General features: G+C 37.5%; 1 protein-coding gene across 3 annotated transcripts in view; it reads right to left on the bottom strand.

Annotated features, from left to right (window-relative positions):
* The window catches only part of CLIP2 (CAP-Gly domain containing linker protein 2), a 278,140-nt gene that overhangs the window by 43,067 nt on the left and 219,763 nt on the right, over window positions 1-15,310 (bottom strand). For all 3 annotated transcript variants that reach the window (XM_053707490.1, XM_053707489.1, XM_053707491.1), the window contains exons 5-8: window positions 10,273-10,486; window positions 9,781-9,978; window positions 7,674-7,777; window positions 7,144-7,204 (exon numbers count right to left, since the gene is read on the bottom strand). In XM_053707490.1, coding sequence (XP_053563465.1) covers window positions 7,144-7,204; window positions 7,674-7,777; window positions 9,781-9,978; window positions 10,273-10,486 — 577 coding nt within the window. The remainder of the gene's footprint in view (window positions 1-7,143; window positions 7,205-7,673; window positions 7,778-9,780; window positions 9,979-10,272; window positions 10,487-15,310) is intronic.

Here is a 15,310-nt window from a genome sequence, read left to right on the forward strand (position 1 = left end):
TCTTTGGCTCTCTGCCCCCCCCTTCTCTTTGGCTCTCTGCCCCCCCCTTCTCTTTGGCTCTCTGCCCCCCCTTCTCTTTGGCTCTCTGCCCCCCCCCCCCTTCTCTTTGGCTCTCTGCCCCCCCCCCTTCTCTTTGGCTCTCTGCCCCCCCCTTCTCTTTGGCTCTCTGCCCCCCCTTCTCTTTGGCTCTCTGCCCCCCCCTTCTCTTTGGCTCTCTGCCCCCCCTTCTCTTTGGCTCTCTGCCCCCCCCCCTTCTCTTTGGCTCTCTGCCCCCCCCTTCTCTTTGGCTCTCTGCCCCCCCGTTCTCTTTGGCTCTCTGCCCCCCCCCCTTCTCTTTGGCTCTCTGCCCCCCCCCTTCTCTTTGGCTCTCTGCCCCCCCTTCTCTTTGGCTCTCTGCCCCCCCTTCTCTTTGGCTCTCTGCCCCCCCCCCCTCCTGCTCCCTCTCTGGCTCTGTCTTCGCGGGACCCCGCCCGGCCACGCCCCATCGCGGCAACACTCGCCCGGCCACGCCCCTCGCGGCGCCCGGCCACGCCCCTCGCGACACCCGGTCACGCCCCTCGCGACGCTCCCGTCGGCCACAAACAGCTGTGAGGTCTGGGGAGCGCATTGCCGCTTCTCACGTAGCAGACCTCACAGCTGTTGAGTAGCTCGCGCTCCCTATCTCACAGCTGCTTGTATGCTGTGTACCTCGCGCTCCCAATCTGTCAGCTATGCCGAGGTGCGCGAGAATAGAATCTAAGGCCAAGTGTTTGTCTGTACTGCGCATGACGGCTTCAGACAAACACTTGTCTTTTATAATATAGGATTTTATTATGTGCAGTAAAAAAAGTTGCAATATACTATTATTATTTATTTTGCCCTGGTTTTCTGTCATTTAAAGGGACCTGAAACACAATTTCTTTCTTTCATGACTCAGATAGAGCATGTGATTTTAAAATGTTTCTAATTTATTATCAAAATTTCTCTTTGTATCTTTTTTTTTAAAAGCAGGGATTGTAAGCTCAGGAGTGTGTACGTGTCTGACGCACTATATGGCAGCAGTATTGCAAGAATATTATCCATTTGATAGCAGTACTATTTCCTGCCATGTAGTGTGCCGGACACCTACCTAGGTATCATGGGAATGAAACAAATTTGATAAAAGACGTAAACTTGAAACCTTTTTAAAGATGCTCTGTCTGATTCACAAAAGAAAATATTTGGGTTCCATATCCCTTTAAGTTTAAAAGATTTTTCCAATTCTGACAACTGAACACATGACAAGCTTCAGAAGCCACATATCTCTCCCCAGTTTGCTTCAGCAGAGTTAGATCAGATGAAGAGTTTGCGAACACAATGACAGTGGCCATCCTTGTCTGCTTCAGTATCATACCTGAAATGGCTCCTTCCCATAAGGCAAGTGGTAGGTAAAAAAACCTGGTAATAACGCATTTCACACTCACCCAGTATGTTAGTTCATTGCAAGACTGCATGCATATCTAATAATTGCAAGGTGTTTACTGTCTCTTTAAAAAGTTAATCAATATTACATTGAATTATACTAACAAAAATGATCCACAAGGTACCCATTTTGTTTCTGAATGGAGAAGATGAATTCGTTTTTATGATTTTTTTTTTCTTCCAAAATAATTTCTCAAAGCAAAGTCTAGAATGGAGATACAAGACTCATTCCAGGTTCACTTCAGAATAAAGCCAGGTAGCTTTGAGGTATCATACAAACTTTACATAATGGGGTCACTAAAAAAAAAAAATTCTAAAAGTTTCACAGCTGCATAATTCAATAACAAAATGAAATAGAACAGTATTAAAGGGACATTAAAGGGACATCCCAATGTTTTACAATGCCTAATAATTGTATGGGGAATTAAGTTTGTGCTTAATGTCCCTTTAAGAATGTTTTTATGACTTGTTTATACAGCTTGGATATTCTGAAAATGAGTATATTTATTAATGCTTTTGATTTTATTAATCTTCTTGAATTCAGTAACATGTCAAAAAGACCTGGTAAAGAAATATAAAGACAGTGTCATTTCAAAAAACTAAAACAAAACAAAACAAAAACACACTAAACACAGACATGCTGGTATGAACATCATTAGTATATTGGTATATTAACAAACATTTTTAAAATTAATGCATAAATCTATTGTGGCCAGATATGCTGGAATGTTAAAAAGTGTATTGTTTACCACAGTGATATCATTCCATAGGCCTAATACAATATACCACTTTGTGGTTTCAAGAGTAATTAAAAATAGGGCTTAAAAGACCAGCCAATAGCAGTGAGAGAAAAGGCAATTTCATAGCAAGCTTTCTCATCTTATGTGGCTACTTTATTTTTTTATATCTTAACTCTAAATTATTGAAGGCTTCCCTTTGTGTGTATATAAATGTAGTTCCCCTGAATATTCATTGGCTGTGTTCTGTTGAGAACTGCAATTCATCGAAAAATGCAATCTGACATCACTTCCGGTGATTCCATACATCTGATTGGTCCATGTCCAGTTAGTGACAGGATTCACAACCAATCAGATGGGCACTGTAATCACCTATCTTCACTATCTATTTTGCCTCCGCCTGGGGGGTTCAAGGGGAACAAAGCCCCCCTTTTAAACCTCATTCCCCAAGGTTTACTTGGGGTGTATGCCAGAGGATCAGCGGTGCACCCTCCAGACAGAGGCAAAACAGATATTGAAATAGAAGACTCACCGGAAGTGATGTCAGATTGCAGTTTTCAATGAATTGCACTTCTCGACAGAACAGCTGCACTATTCGGTATTTATTTCACTTAAAACAAAACAAATGCTACATTTTAGTTAAACATTTACATTCGTTTTCGTTAAAACTAATGTAAATGTTTCAAAGCTAGAAGCGAAAAGTTCACCTCTAGCTAGAATATTTACTTTAAAGGGACAGTAAAGTCAAAATTAAACTTTCATGACTCGGAGAGAGTATGAAATTTTAATTGACTTTCCAATTTACTTCTATTATCAAATATGCTTTGTTCCCTTGGTATCTTTTATTGAAGAGTAACTAGATCACAAGAACTTAGGAGTGTGCACGTGTTTTTAGTACTCTATGGCAGCAGTACTGAAGACATGTGCCATGCACACTACTGAGTTCCTGTGAGCCTTGTTACTCTTCAATAAAAGATACCAAGATAACTAAGCATATTTGATAATAGAAGTAAATGTGAAAGTTGTTTAAAATTGCATGCTCTATCTGAATTATGAAAGTTTAATTTAGACTTTAATGTCCCTTTAACACGCTCTGAGAGTGCGCTAACCCAATCCTCTTCTTGCCAGAGACCTGGCCGCGCTAACAGCAGGTTCCTAGGACCTACACTGACTCTTAACCTACACTTTTTAACAGGTCCTGGGAACTAACACCCTAAGCCTCCTGTTAGTGTGGCCAGGTCTCTGGCAAGCAGAGGATCGGGTTTGCGCTCTCTCCAAAGCACATTATGGTAAGTAATAAACCCTTTAAAATTTTTTAAAGGAAACGACTGAATACTGACGATTTATGTCAGTATTTTTTCATTGTCTTTAATTTTCTTCTGCATTAATTAAAACTAATGCTCAAGTCTAATATACTATACGTAGAACTGTCTGTATGAGCGCTGAAGGGTAACAGTTACTACTAATCTAGTTTTATTTAACATCATTTTGAAAATGAGTTACTGCTGCAAATTCTCATGACAAATTAATTAAATTAGGTGTTTCAAGTGAAGTTTCTGCAGCTTGCCTATGGGCATTCTGTATGCTTATGCCAAAGGAAGTGCAATACAGTAGTCTATAGTAGACTATGAAATATAAGTTTAATTCATTTTAGACTATTTGATATAATGTCTTATTGAATTCAGTGGGACCTGCCTCTGCATGGTCTGATCTGCTAGCTTCTTACCCATTTGAGGTTTAAAGGAACTCTGTTATCCGTATGAAGGAGCAACATTTAAACATACTGAAGTAAAAGTTTTTCAAAATTACAATGAAACTAACACATCCACATAATTTGTGTGCCTTAGGGTTGTCCCCAGCCGGTATTTTACCGTCATGGGGATTATTTCAATTGAGTCATTAAAAATGGAGCCTAAGCAACTGAAGCGGCCGACAGCTAAGAATTTTTACGTCTCCATTTTAGTACCAGGTTTCCATTGAAATATTTTGCCTGTTGCGTGCAGTTGCTCTTTTATTGTAAGTGTAAGTTAAAGGGACAGTCTACTTGAATTTTTTATTGTTTAAAAAAATAGATAATCCATTTATTGCGCATTCCCCAGTTTTAAATAACCAACGTTGTTATATTAATACACTTTTTACCTCAGTCATTACCTTTTATCTAAGCCTCTGCAGACTGCCCCCATATTTCAGTTCTTTTCACAGACTTGCATTTTAGTAAATCAGTGCTGACTCATAAATAACAATGTTATCTATATGACACAGATAAACTATCACTGTCTACCTGTAAAAAACTGTCAAAATGCACTGGAATAAGAGGCGGCCTTCAACGGCTTAGAAATCAGTTTATCGCCTAGGTTTAGCTTGCAACAAAGAATACCAAGAGAACAAAGCAAATTTGATGATAAAATTAAATTGGAAAGTTGTTTAAATTGCATGCCCTAACTGAATCATGAAAGTTCAATTTTGACTCGACTGTCCCTTTAACGTTCCACTAACGCTTTCATCCGATGTTAGTTTCAGAATTAAACTTTCATGATTCATGTAGGGCATGCAATTTTTCGCAATTTAAAAAAAAACTTTCCAATTTACTTTTATCATCAAATTTGCTTTGTTCTCTTGGTATTCTTAGTTGAAAGCTAAACCTAGGTAGGCTCATATACTAATTTCTTAGACCTTGAAGTCTGCCTCTTATCTGAATGCATTTTGACAGTTTTTCCCCACTAGAGGGCGTTCAACATTCATGTGTGTCATATAGATAACATTGAGCTCATGCACGTGAAGTTACCTAGGGGTAAGCACTGATTGGCTAAAATGCAAGTCTGTTAAAATAAGTTAAATAAGGGGGCAGTTTGCAGAGGCTTAGATACAAGGTAATGACAGAGGTAAAAAGTGTATTATTATAACTGTGTTGGTTATGCAAAACTGGGGAATTACCCATTCCCCAGTTTTGCATAACCAACACAGTTATAATAATACAATAAAGGGATAATACAATAAAGGGATTATCTATCTTTTTAAACATCAACAATCCTGGTGTAGACTGTCCCTTTAAATGCTGCTTTTTCAAATTACATTTTTTGAGAAAATGTTCTCTCTAAAGCATCTAGGGCATTGTGATGACTTTTGTTTTACCATGTTCAAGCTCTTGAACTATTAAAATGATAGAAACACACTGTTTCATCTTAAAAAGAGTAACATGTAAGTTGAAATATTTAAACACCAGAGTGCATTATCTTTCACTCTAAAGAAGAGAAAGCAGTAAAAGCATATGTACCATTTTATTAGGGTGTGTTTTTTGTATAACTATTAATGCAAATATGTACAGAGTGTTAAGCTTCTCCGCTTCTATGTATATATGTCTGACTCTCCATACAGTATGTAAGCTGATTCATTTGTGAAGCAAATGCATTACAGTATATATTTTTGCATAATGCAAGAGGTTTTTTTACTATGGAAAGTTAGTCCAATAAAAAGCTATTAGTGTTTGCTGTAATACTGATCGGCATCTGTATTATGCAGGTACACATTTAGATGTGTCTATAAGTGTGTAAACTGTATGTACCTCGTATAGGCTTCTGTTTCTGGGCACATAAGCCCCACGTTTAAAAAAATGCTGACAATATCTTCTAAAGCCTGTTCTTTATGCAGAGATGAGTCATGCTGGCTAATTGCTAGCCCAGCAAAGTCTCAGTGCATTATCGATCTGCTCCATGTTTGTCTGCTGATTGGTCCGATCAAATACATTGGATGATGCTCTTTATGTCACTGTATATCATATAGTCACAGACAACCATATACTGAGAAAATGAAATAAAATATTACTGTTTTTTTTTTTTAATGTTACTCACTGCGAGAGCCAGAAATATGATAATGCAGCCTGGATCTCAATAAAGGCTATTTTAATGTCACTGCACAATGTATTCCTATTCAAATGCATTTCAATAGAAGTGCCATCCGGGAGGATGAACTGCAAAGAATGTGAACATTGTTTCAAAGAGCCAGTGTCCCAGTGTGCTTTGTGACATGAAGTGCTTCATTATATTGTGCTGGAATGCACTGATACAACAGGAGACAAGCCAATGTGCTGGGTACAGTGCAGAAGAAACTGCTAGTCAAAATACATTTCTTGTTTATCACACTGAAGAAGGGAAACTATTAAAGGGCCATGATACCCAAATGTTGAAGCACTTGAAAGTGATGCAGCATAGCTGTAAAAAGCTGGCTAGAAAATATCACCTGAACATCTCTATGTAAAAAAGGAAGATATTTTACCTCAAAAGTTTCTCAGTAGCCACATCCCATTGTAAAGGACTTCTAAGCAGCAAATCAGTATGTCTGTCCAGGGACAGCTAAGGGAGTGAGCTTACGTGCACACTCATATTATTTCCCTATTCAGTTTAAGGAAGTTTACTATGAAATCTCATGAGAGTTGAGTGAAATCTCATTAGATCACAGTAAAAGAGTTCATGACCTCAGAACTGTTGATGCTGATTGGCTGCAGTTCATTTCTTCATTTTTTTTATTTGTTTTTACCTGCAGCTGGGCAGAAGCTGAGCATAACTTTTTACACAGAATTTACTCTGCTGAGCTGAGGAAATTGTGAGGTAAAATATCTTCCTTTTTTACATAGAGATGCTCAGGTGATATTTTCCTGTCAGCTTTTTACAGTTATTCTGCTTCAGTTTCAAGTGATTTAGCATATGAGTATTATGTCCCTTTAAGGGCAAATAGAAAACATAACTAGTGCAGTAAAATAAATTAACATTAATAGTAAAACAGATCAGTAGAAACTTTACAGCTACAAAACATTATCCGTTGATACCTTGGTACTTTTTGTGAACAGTTGGGCAATGATAAAAACACTTATTATTATTCCCAAACTACTGTATTGTCCAGTTTGTCTAACAAGAAGATGTTGGGATGTTTTTATTTTCAAGAAAAAGAGTTATAAAGTTACAAACAATACCTCTAGGTCCCCCTTGGTGATAGATTCTTCTTCTACTCTAAACTGGAGATCTTCCACTTTCCTATATTGAAGAAGAAATTATTATTTATACTGTTTAATATTTGCAATATATAATCTGCTTTACCTTTCATCAAATCTGAAACGGAAAGGCTATTATAAAGTATTGCTCCAAAGCACATTCTAAAAGAAATGAAGATTCATGTATGGTCCTTCCTATCCAAGCATGTCTTATAACCAAACTAACTCATGTATTCAAAGTATTGAGACCATATTACACCTAACCAGTATAATAGCTCATAATAATAATACTACTAATACTAATAATAATTTTGCTTTTCATATTTAAAACAATGAAATCTACATAACATCAAGGACCAACATAAGAATATAAAAGTTCTTTTCTTAAACTTGATCCCACCCAAATGGTGTAAAAAAGGCCTAAAGTCAAGTACAAAGACTAAGCACATCATACTTCTTTCCTATAAAACTTGGTCTATCTATTTCTTTATTTGTAATACAAAGATATTTACCTCCTCTCCTCTTCTAGTTGATTCAGCAACTCAATTTTTTCTTTTTGCGTAGTTTCCACCAAACCATGAGCCCTTTTCAGATTGCCATCAGCTTCTGTAACATACTGTCCAAGAATAACAGGCAAATATGTTAGTATTTGTATAAACATATCATAGTGGGAGCTACCTTATATGTTCTAAGCAGGCATTCTTTAATTCAGTCTACCAAGTACTATTTTTAGTATTATCACTGCTGGGTAAGAAGCAGTACAATTTGTTCTGATTATTATGTGGAGGGTACAATCCTAAAACCAGGACAGTTGCTAGGTCTTGAGGAATGCTTTTCTTTGAGTTCTAAAGAGAACAGTGAACTGGATAGTAAATATGTCTGCTTATGTAAAGCACATTGAATCCAAACAGTGCTCCAATGCAACTCAAAAAAGCATACATTTTTATATGAGGATGCAGGAATACACTGAACTTCCTATTTGAGGGAGAGGGACCCAAAATTACATTTATTGGGTTCATTTTTGAACAAAGGTTAATTATTTGTCTTTGAAGTAGCTGATATTTTAAACAAAACACTTGACTGCTTTGACTGCTACAGTGGAAAGCAATTTATAGAAATGTAGTGTATTTCAATTCCCCTTATGAATGTAGTTGAAATTTACTGATTTGAATTTCTCCTTTGGGTTTAATACACATGGCCACAAATCAATTTATGATTAAGGCATATGCATATAGAAAGAAAACTATGTAACACCCTGGGCTAAACCAAGGCTAAGTAAATGTTTATAGGGGGGCTTATTATTTTTGTTAGCATTTAATATTATGAAACAGGGTTCCTTTAAGATTCTTAAGATGGAAATGGATAACTATGCTTTCTCTAATTCTGCAAAGTAAGGCCTAGTTTCCATTGAGGTGGTAAATTGTGGATACTGGTGATAAAAACATTTATATCCATTAAAGTAAATGAAGAATTTTTATGTTACCACCAGTTTCCAAACTTTACCACCTCAATGGAAACTAGGCCTAAATATGTTGCATGACATAAATGCTCATCAAAAGATGAAATAAATCTGGGGAAGGGGTATATAAATTAATTTGTTTTTCACACCAAGATGGATGGATTTTAAAGGGACAGTCTACTTGAAAATGTTTGATTAAAAAGATAATCACTTTATTACTCATTCCTCAGTTTTGCATAACCAACACTGTTACATGAATATACTTTTTAGCTATGTGATTACCTTGTATCTAAGCCTCTGTAGACTACCCCCTTATTTCAGTTCTTTTGAAAGACTTGCTATTTAGACAATCAGTGCTGACTCTACACTATGTTATCTAATATGGCACTAGTGCGTTCTAGGTGTGAACAACTTTAAAAATGAACTGAAATAATAGGCAGCCTTCAATGGCTTAGAAATTAGCATATGAGCCTACCCAGGTTTAGTTTTCAACAAAGAATACCAAGAGAACAAAGCAAATTTGATGATAAAAGTCAATTTGAAAGTTGTTTAAAATTGCATGCCCGATCTGAATCATGAACGTTTAATTTTGACTTTACTATCCCTGTAACTGGCTGTAAGATACCCTAGTGGAGCAATATGACAAATGCTCACCTTCTTGTGAAAACATTAGGCATTTATAACCTAGCATGCATTATCACCAGTGATCCTCTAATTTCTTATAGCCTATATGAACACACATTTTGGTATGTGCAACATTGTTAAATTAACATGTGTGTGTACCATAAATCAAGGGCACTTAAAAAAGCTGATATAACTATTAAATGATATCAATAATAGTTATATGCTACAGTTGGCTCTAGCAACACAGAGTGTTTAAAAGATGTATCTGTTGCATAGTTTATGAAAATAAGGACATGCTAAGAAAAAAAAACACGATTTCTTCTTTTGTATGCCATGCAAAATATTTGTACATGCGCAACCTAAAGAGACCACGAGCACCACTGTTTCACACATGTTATGGCTGAAGTTACGCTTCCAAAGAAATTAGATAGTTTCATAGACCTTGTTTGATGCTATTGAGATAGGAGTTACCCTGCAGTAACATTAAGACATTAATGCTAGTAGCATGAGAGCTTGACAAATTAAGATGCCTTTACCTGCTCATGTTGATTTTTCAAGAGTGTAAGCTCCTTCTCCACTTCACAGATGTGGCTGGTAGCTTTTGCAACCTCGGCTCGCTCAAGGTCTCTCTCAGCTAACAGCTGCTCGATGTGTTGCTGCTTTTCCTTTAGTGCTTCCTGTAGGGCTGTTGTGCCAGAGATTTTTCTGGCATAGCGTGATGAGGTTTCTGTGAGCTGAGAAAATACAAAGAAGCTCAATCACTACTGAATACCAAGACAACATCAAGTACTCGAAATCCAGTTTACTGAATTGCACATTTAAATAAGGGGAATGAATTTGTCTATACTGCCATGTATATTAGCATTGTCACCGTAGTTAGTTATGTGCATATTCCAGGGATACCTGTAGTATAACAATAAACCCTATATTTAAATAAAGCATTATAATTTGGTGCAGATAACCTATGTGTGTTAATTTATGTCAACCTGACATCCTTATCATAAAGGCAGAAACCCATAAGATCTCACCAGGCCACTCCTGCTGGGCCGGCCCCCTACAGAAGATGCCACCGAGCTGACTGAGCTGATGGAGGAGCTGCTTGGGCTATGTGTAAGTGCTGACACTCCCATGGCCATCCTCTTGCTCTTCTTGGCTTTGGCGGGGCTTGTGGATGGGAAGCCAATGCGGATTACTTTGTGGATGGGGGCAAAAAGGCCAAACCTTGGTGGACACTGAAAGTACCTAGATAGAGACAAAAATACATTTTATGAATTAACATCCATAATTTATACACATTTAATTGGAATTTAAAGTTTTTATTGAAGGAGGGTGCATAAAAAGAAAATGCCCTAATGTGTATTGCACTGTAGCTTGCATATAACTGTGGGTGTTAAAATATAGTTAAAGTCAGCTTCAAAGCAGCAATGCACTACAGGGAGCTAGCTGAACACGTCTGGTGAGCAAATTACACAATCACCAGCTAGGTCCCAGTAGGGTATTGCTTGGCTTGTACCTAGCTATGCTTTCCAACAAAGGATCCCAAAAGAACAGGTTAAATTTAACAATATCAGTACATTTAAAAAAACAAACCATGAAAGTTTGCTTTTAACTTTCATGTCTCTTTAATTGATGCTTAATTTTTATTGCAAAGCCGTAGCTCAAGTATACATCAGAATTATAATGTTCTTAAAGTAGAACATAAATATAAAATAGAGAGGCATACTGACTTGTGTACAAATGGTAGCTTTGTAATTTTAATAATAGAAGTAAGTTTCTTAAAAACGTATGCTCTAACTGAATCATGAAAGTTTAACTTTGACTTTAGTGTCCCTTTAAGTGATTAAAAAAAATACATACTTTGGTTTGAATGGGATATTTTTGCTATACATATATTTAAGACTACTAGTACTCTATACAGGTAGCTGTTCAGGAAAAGTGTAAAACAGTCAACTGTGTGTGTAATTTGGAATGTAAATCAACTTTAAAACAACTTATAACCTTGTCAGAATATTAGAAGCACACTTTTAGCTGCAGTTACACACAGAAAGAGAAGTCAGGAAAGAACAACAGCTCAGTGGCTTGTTCTATGGCCTGGTTACCACCTGGCAGTAGCTTCTGTTAACCCAATTGTGCTTTCTGCAGAGGAGAACCTTCCTTTAAGGGACAGTCAAGTCCAAAAAACCTTTTATAATTCAAATAGGGCATGTAGTATTAAACAACTTTCCAATTTACTTTTATCACCAATTTTGCTTTGTTCTCTTGGTATTCTTAGTTGACAGCTAAACCTAGGAGGTTCATATACTAATTTCTTAGACATTGAAGGCCGCCTCTGCATTTGACAATTTTTCACCACTAGAGGGCATTAGTTCATGTGTTTCATATAGATAACATTGAGCTCATGCACATGAATTTACAGAGGAGTGAGCACTGATTGGCTAAAATGCAAGTCTGTCAAAAGTACTGAAATAATAGGGCAGTCTGCAGAGGCTTAGCTACAAGGTAATCACAGAGGTAAAAAATATATTAATATAACAGTGTTGGTTATGCAAAACTGGGGAATGGGCAATTAATGGATTATCTATCTTTTAGAACAACAAAAATTCTGGTGTTGACTGTCCCTTTAAGTATTTCAGTCTGATCCTGCCTAACAAGGTGAGTCCAGCCCCGAAATATCAGGCAATTCTCCTCTGAACAAGGAAAATTGCAACCCCAGCCGATTGTGAACTAGATAACGAGTGGAGCGCAAAATTGTGCTTTCACAAGCGCAATATTTGCACTCCACTCGTAATACCAGCGCACGCAAATGTGGTATCAGAAGTTGAGCAAAATGCGAACGCAACCTCACATTTGCATTGCATGGAAGCTTTGCACTCACAAGAGCGCGCTTCCATAGGTCCAATGGGAGCCACATTCTAATGCCGATAGTCACAGTAGATAATCTAGCGCAGCGAAGGGGGTAAGTAGCGCATCGATGGGAAGGAAAGTTTAAATATATATGTATATGAATATATAAATATATATTTATGTGTTTATATGTGTAAATACACATATTAACACCCACACACACACACACACATATATATATATATATATATATATATATAAAGCATATACAAAAAAGTTGATGAAAAATGTGTACTAGACACACTAATCCTCTAGGGGGCGCTCTTCACAGGTATATTTTGATGCCAAAAAATCTCAACAAATCATAAACAATATTACTATATAAAGGAAGATAATAAACAATAGACATACAAATTAAAGTCCAAAAAATATATAAAATCCAAAGAGAAATTCCAAACAAATGATATAGGCAGCTCTCATAGGAAGGTCAGGATCCTGGCAATTCGAAGTGATCTAGAAGAGAAAACACAGAGGCGCCTCTGTGTTTTCTCTTCTATAAAAGCATATACATATATATTTACAGTGATAACACAGTCCCAATAGACCACAATGTAAAGGCACTTTCATTGCCTTTTTTCTTCTAGCACCCCACAGCAGCACAATTTAACCTCTTAAAAACATAAATTATGCTTACCTGATAATATAATTTCCATCGAGGGGAGGAGAGTCCACGGCTTCATTCATTACTGTTGGGGATTAAGAACCTGGCCACCAGGAGGAGGCAAAGACACCCCAGCCAAAGGCTTAAATACCTCCCCCACTTCCCTCATACCCCAGTCATTCTGCCGAGGGAACAAGGAACAGTAGGAGAAACATCAGGGTATAAATGGTGCCAGAAGATTAATTAAATTTAAGTCTGCCCATCGGAGATACGGGCGGGAGCCGTGAACTCTCCTCCCCTTGATGGAAATGAAATTATCAGGTAAGCATAATTTATGTTTTCCATCTAAAGGGGAGGAGAGTCCATGGCTTCATTCATTACTGTTGGGAACATATACCCAAGCTCTAGAGGACACTGAATGAATCGGGAGGGTAAAAGGCGGACCCTAATCTGAGGGCACCACAGCCTGCAAAACCTTTCTCCCAAAAACAACTTCCACAGAAGCAAAAACGTCAAATTTGTAAAACTTTGTAAGAGGACCAGGTAGCCGCCTTACAAATTTGCTCCATAGAGGCCTCATTCTTGAAGGCCCAAGACGAAGCCACAGCTCTAGTTGAATGAGCTGTGATCCTCTGAGGAGGCTTATGTCCCGCTGTCTCATAGGCCAAGCGAATCAAGCTCCTCGACCAAAAGGACAAAGAAGTAGAACTTACGCTTCCCTGAATACACCTCAAAAAGAGATGTAGACTGTCTGAAATCCTTTGTAGCCTGAAGATAGAACTTCAGGGCACGAACCACATCCAGGTTATGAAGTAACCTCTCCTTAGAAGAAGAAGGGTTAGGACATAAAGAAGGAACAACTCTTTCCTGTTTGATGTTACAGTTAGACACCACCTTTTGAAGAAACCCCAAACCAGTGCGAAGCAGAGCCTTATCCGCATGAAAAAACAGATAAGGATGCTCACATTGCAAGGCAGCCAGTTCAGATACTCTGCGTGCCGATACAATAGCCAACAGGAAAAGAACCTTCCAGGACAGAATCTTAATGTCAATGGAGTGCATAGGCTCAAAGGGAACCTTCTGCAATACCTTAAGGACCAAGTTTAAGCTCCATGGAGGAGCAGACTATCTAAAGACAGGCCTGATTCTAGACAGAGCCTGAACAAAAGATAGTATGTCAGGGAGCTCAGCGAGTCTCCTATTCAACAAGACTGATAATGCCGAAATCTGTCCCTTTAACCCCTTAGTGACCAGACCACTTTTCAATTTGTTGACCATCTGGGACCAAGGCTATTTTTGCATTTCTGCGATGTTTGTGTTTAACTGTAATTTTCCTCTTACTCATTTACTGTACCCACACATATTATATACTGTTTTTCTCGCCATTAAATGGACTTTCTAAAGATATGATTATTTTCATCATATCTTATAATTTACTATAAAAAAAAATATAAAATATGAGGAAAAAATGAAAAAAAAATGCACCTTTTCTAACTTTGAGCCCCAAAATCTCTTACACATCTACAACCACCATAAAATACCAATGCTAAACAGTTTCTAAATTTTGTCCTGAGTTTATAAATACCCAATGTTTACATGTTCTTTGCTTTTTTTGCAAGGGCAATAAGTACAAGTAGCACTTTGCTATTTCAAAACCATGTTTTTTCAAAATTGGCGATAGTTACATTGTAACACCAATATCTGTCATGAATCCCTGAATAACCCTTCAAATGTATATATTTTTTAAAAGAAGACAACCTAAGGTATTAAACTTGGGGTATTTTGACTTTTTTCATGCAACCATTTTACCACCAATCTATGCCAAAGTTTGGGGGGGGAAAAAAAATAATTTGATTTTTTGACAAAATAGCAATTTAAGAATACATTTACTGATAATATTAAGGGTTACTGCCAAATAACACCCTCATATGTCTTCAGCAGCATCTCCTGGGTACAGTGATACCACCCATGTATAGGTGTGTCGGGTTCTCGGGGGGCTAAAAGCTCTTATTTTTAGGGAGCGCATTCCAGTTTTTCAACTTGGAATTTTCACATCGGTCATCATGCACCCATGTCCTATTTGGGACATTTCTGAAGCTGGTCAATCGAATTTACCCCCATCAAACCATATATTTTTGAAAAGTAGACACCCTAGGGTATTTCAAATGCTTGTATTTTAACACTTTCCATGCACTAATTCAACCACCAGTCTTTGTCAAACTTTTGGGTAGTCATTATTTTGTGTTATTTTTCACACACATTGTACTTTAGGCATGGATTCTCAGTTCCTGTTATGTGTTACTGCCAAAAAACACCTCAATATGTGTTCAACAACATCTCCTGAGTACAGTGATACCACCCATGTATAGGTGTGTCAGGTTCTCTGGGGGCTAAAAGGCCTTAATTTTAGGAAGCGCATTCCAGTTTTTCAACTTGGAATTTTCACATCGGTCATCATGCACCCATGTCCTATTTGGGACATTTCTGAAGCTGGTCAATGGAATTTACCCCCATCAAACCATATATTTTTGAAAAGTAGACACCCTAGGGTATTTCAAATG

Source organism: Bombina bombina, chromosome 3 (assembly GCF_027579735.1).
Source record: "Bombina bombina isolate aBomBom1 chromosome 3, aBomBom1.pri, whole genome shotgun sequence".
Classification (NCBI taxonomy): domain Eukaryota; kingdom Metazoa; phylum Chordata; class Amphibia; order Anura; family Bombinatoridae; genus Bombina; species Bombina bombina.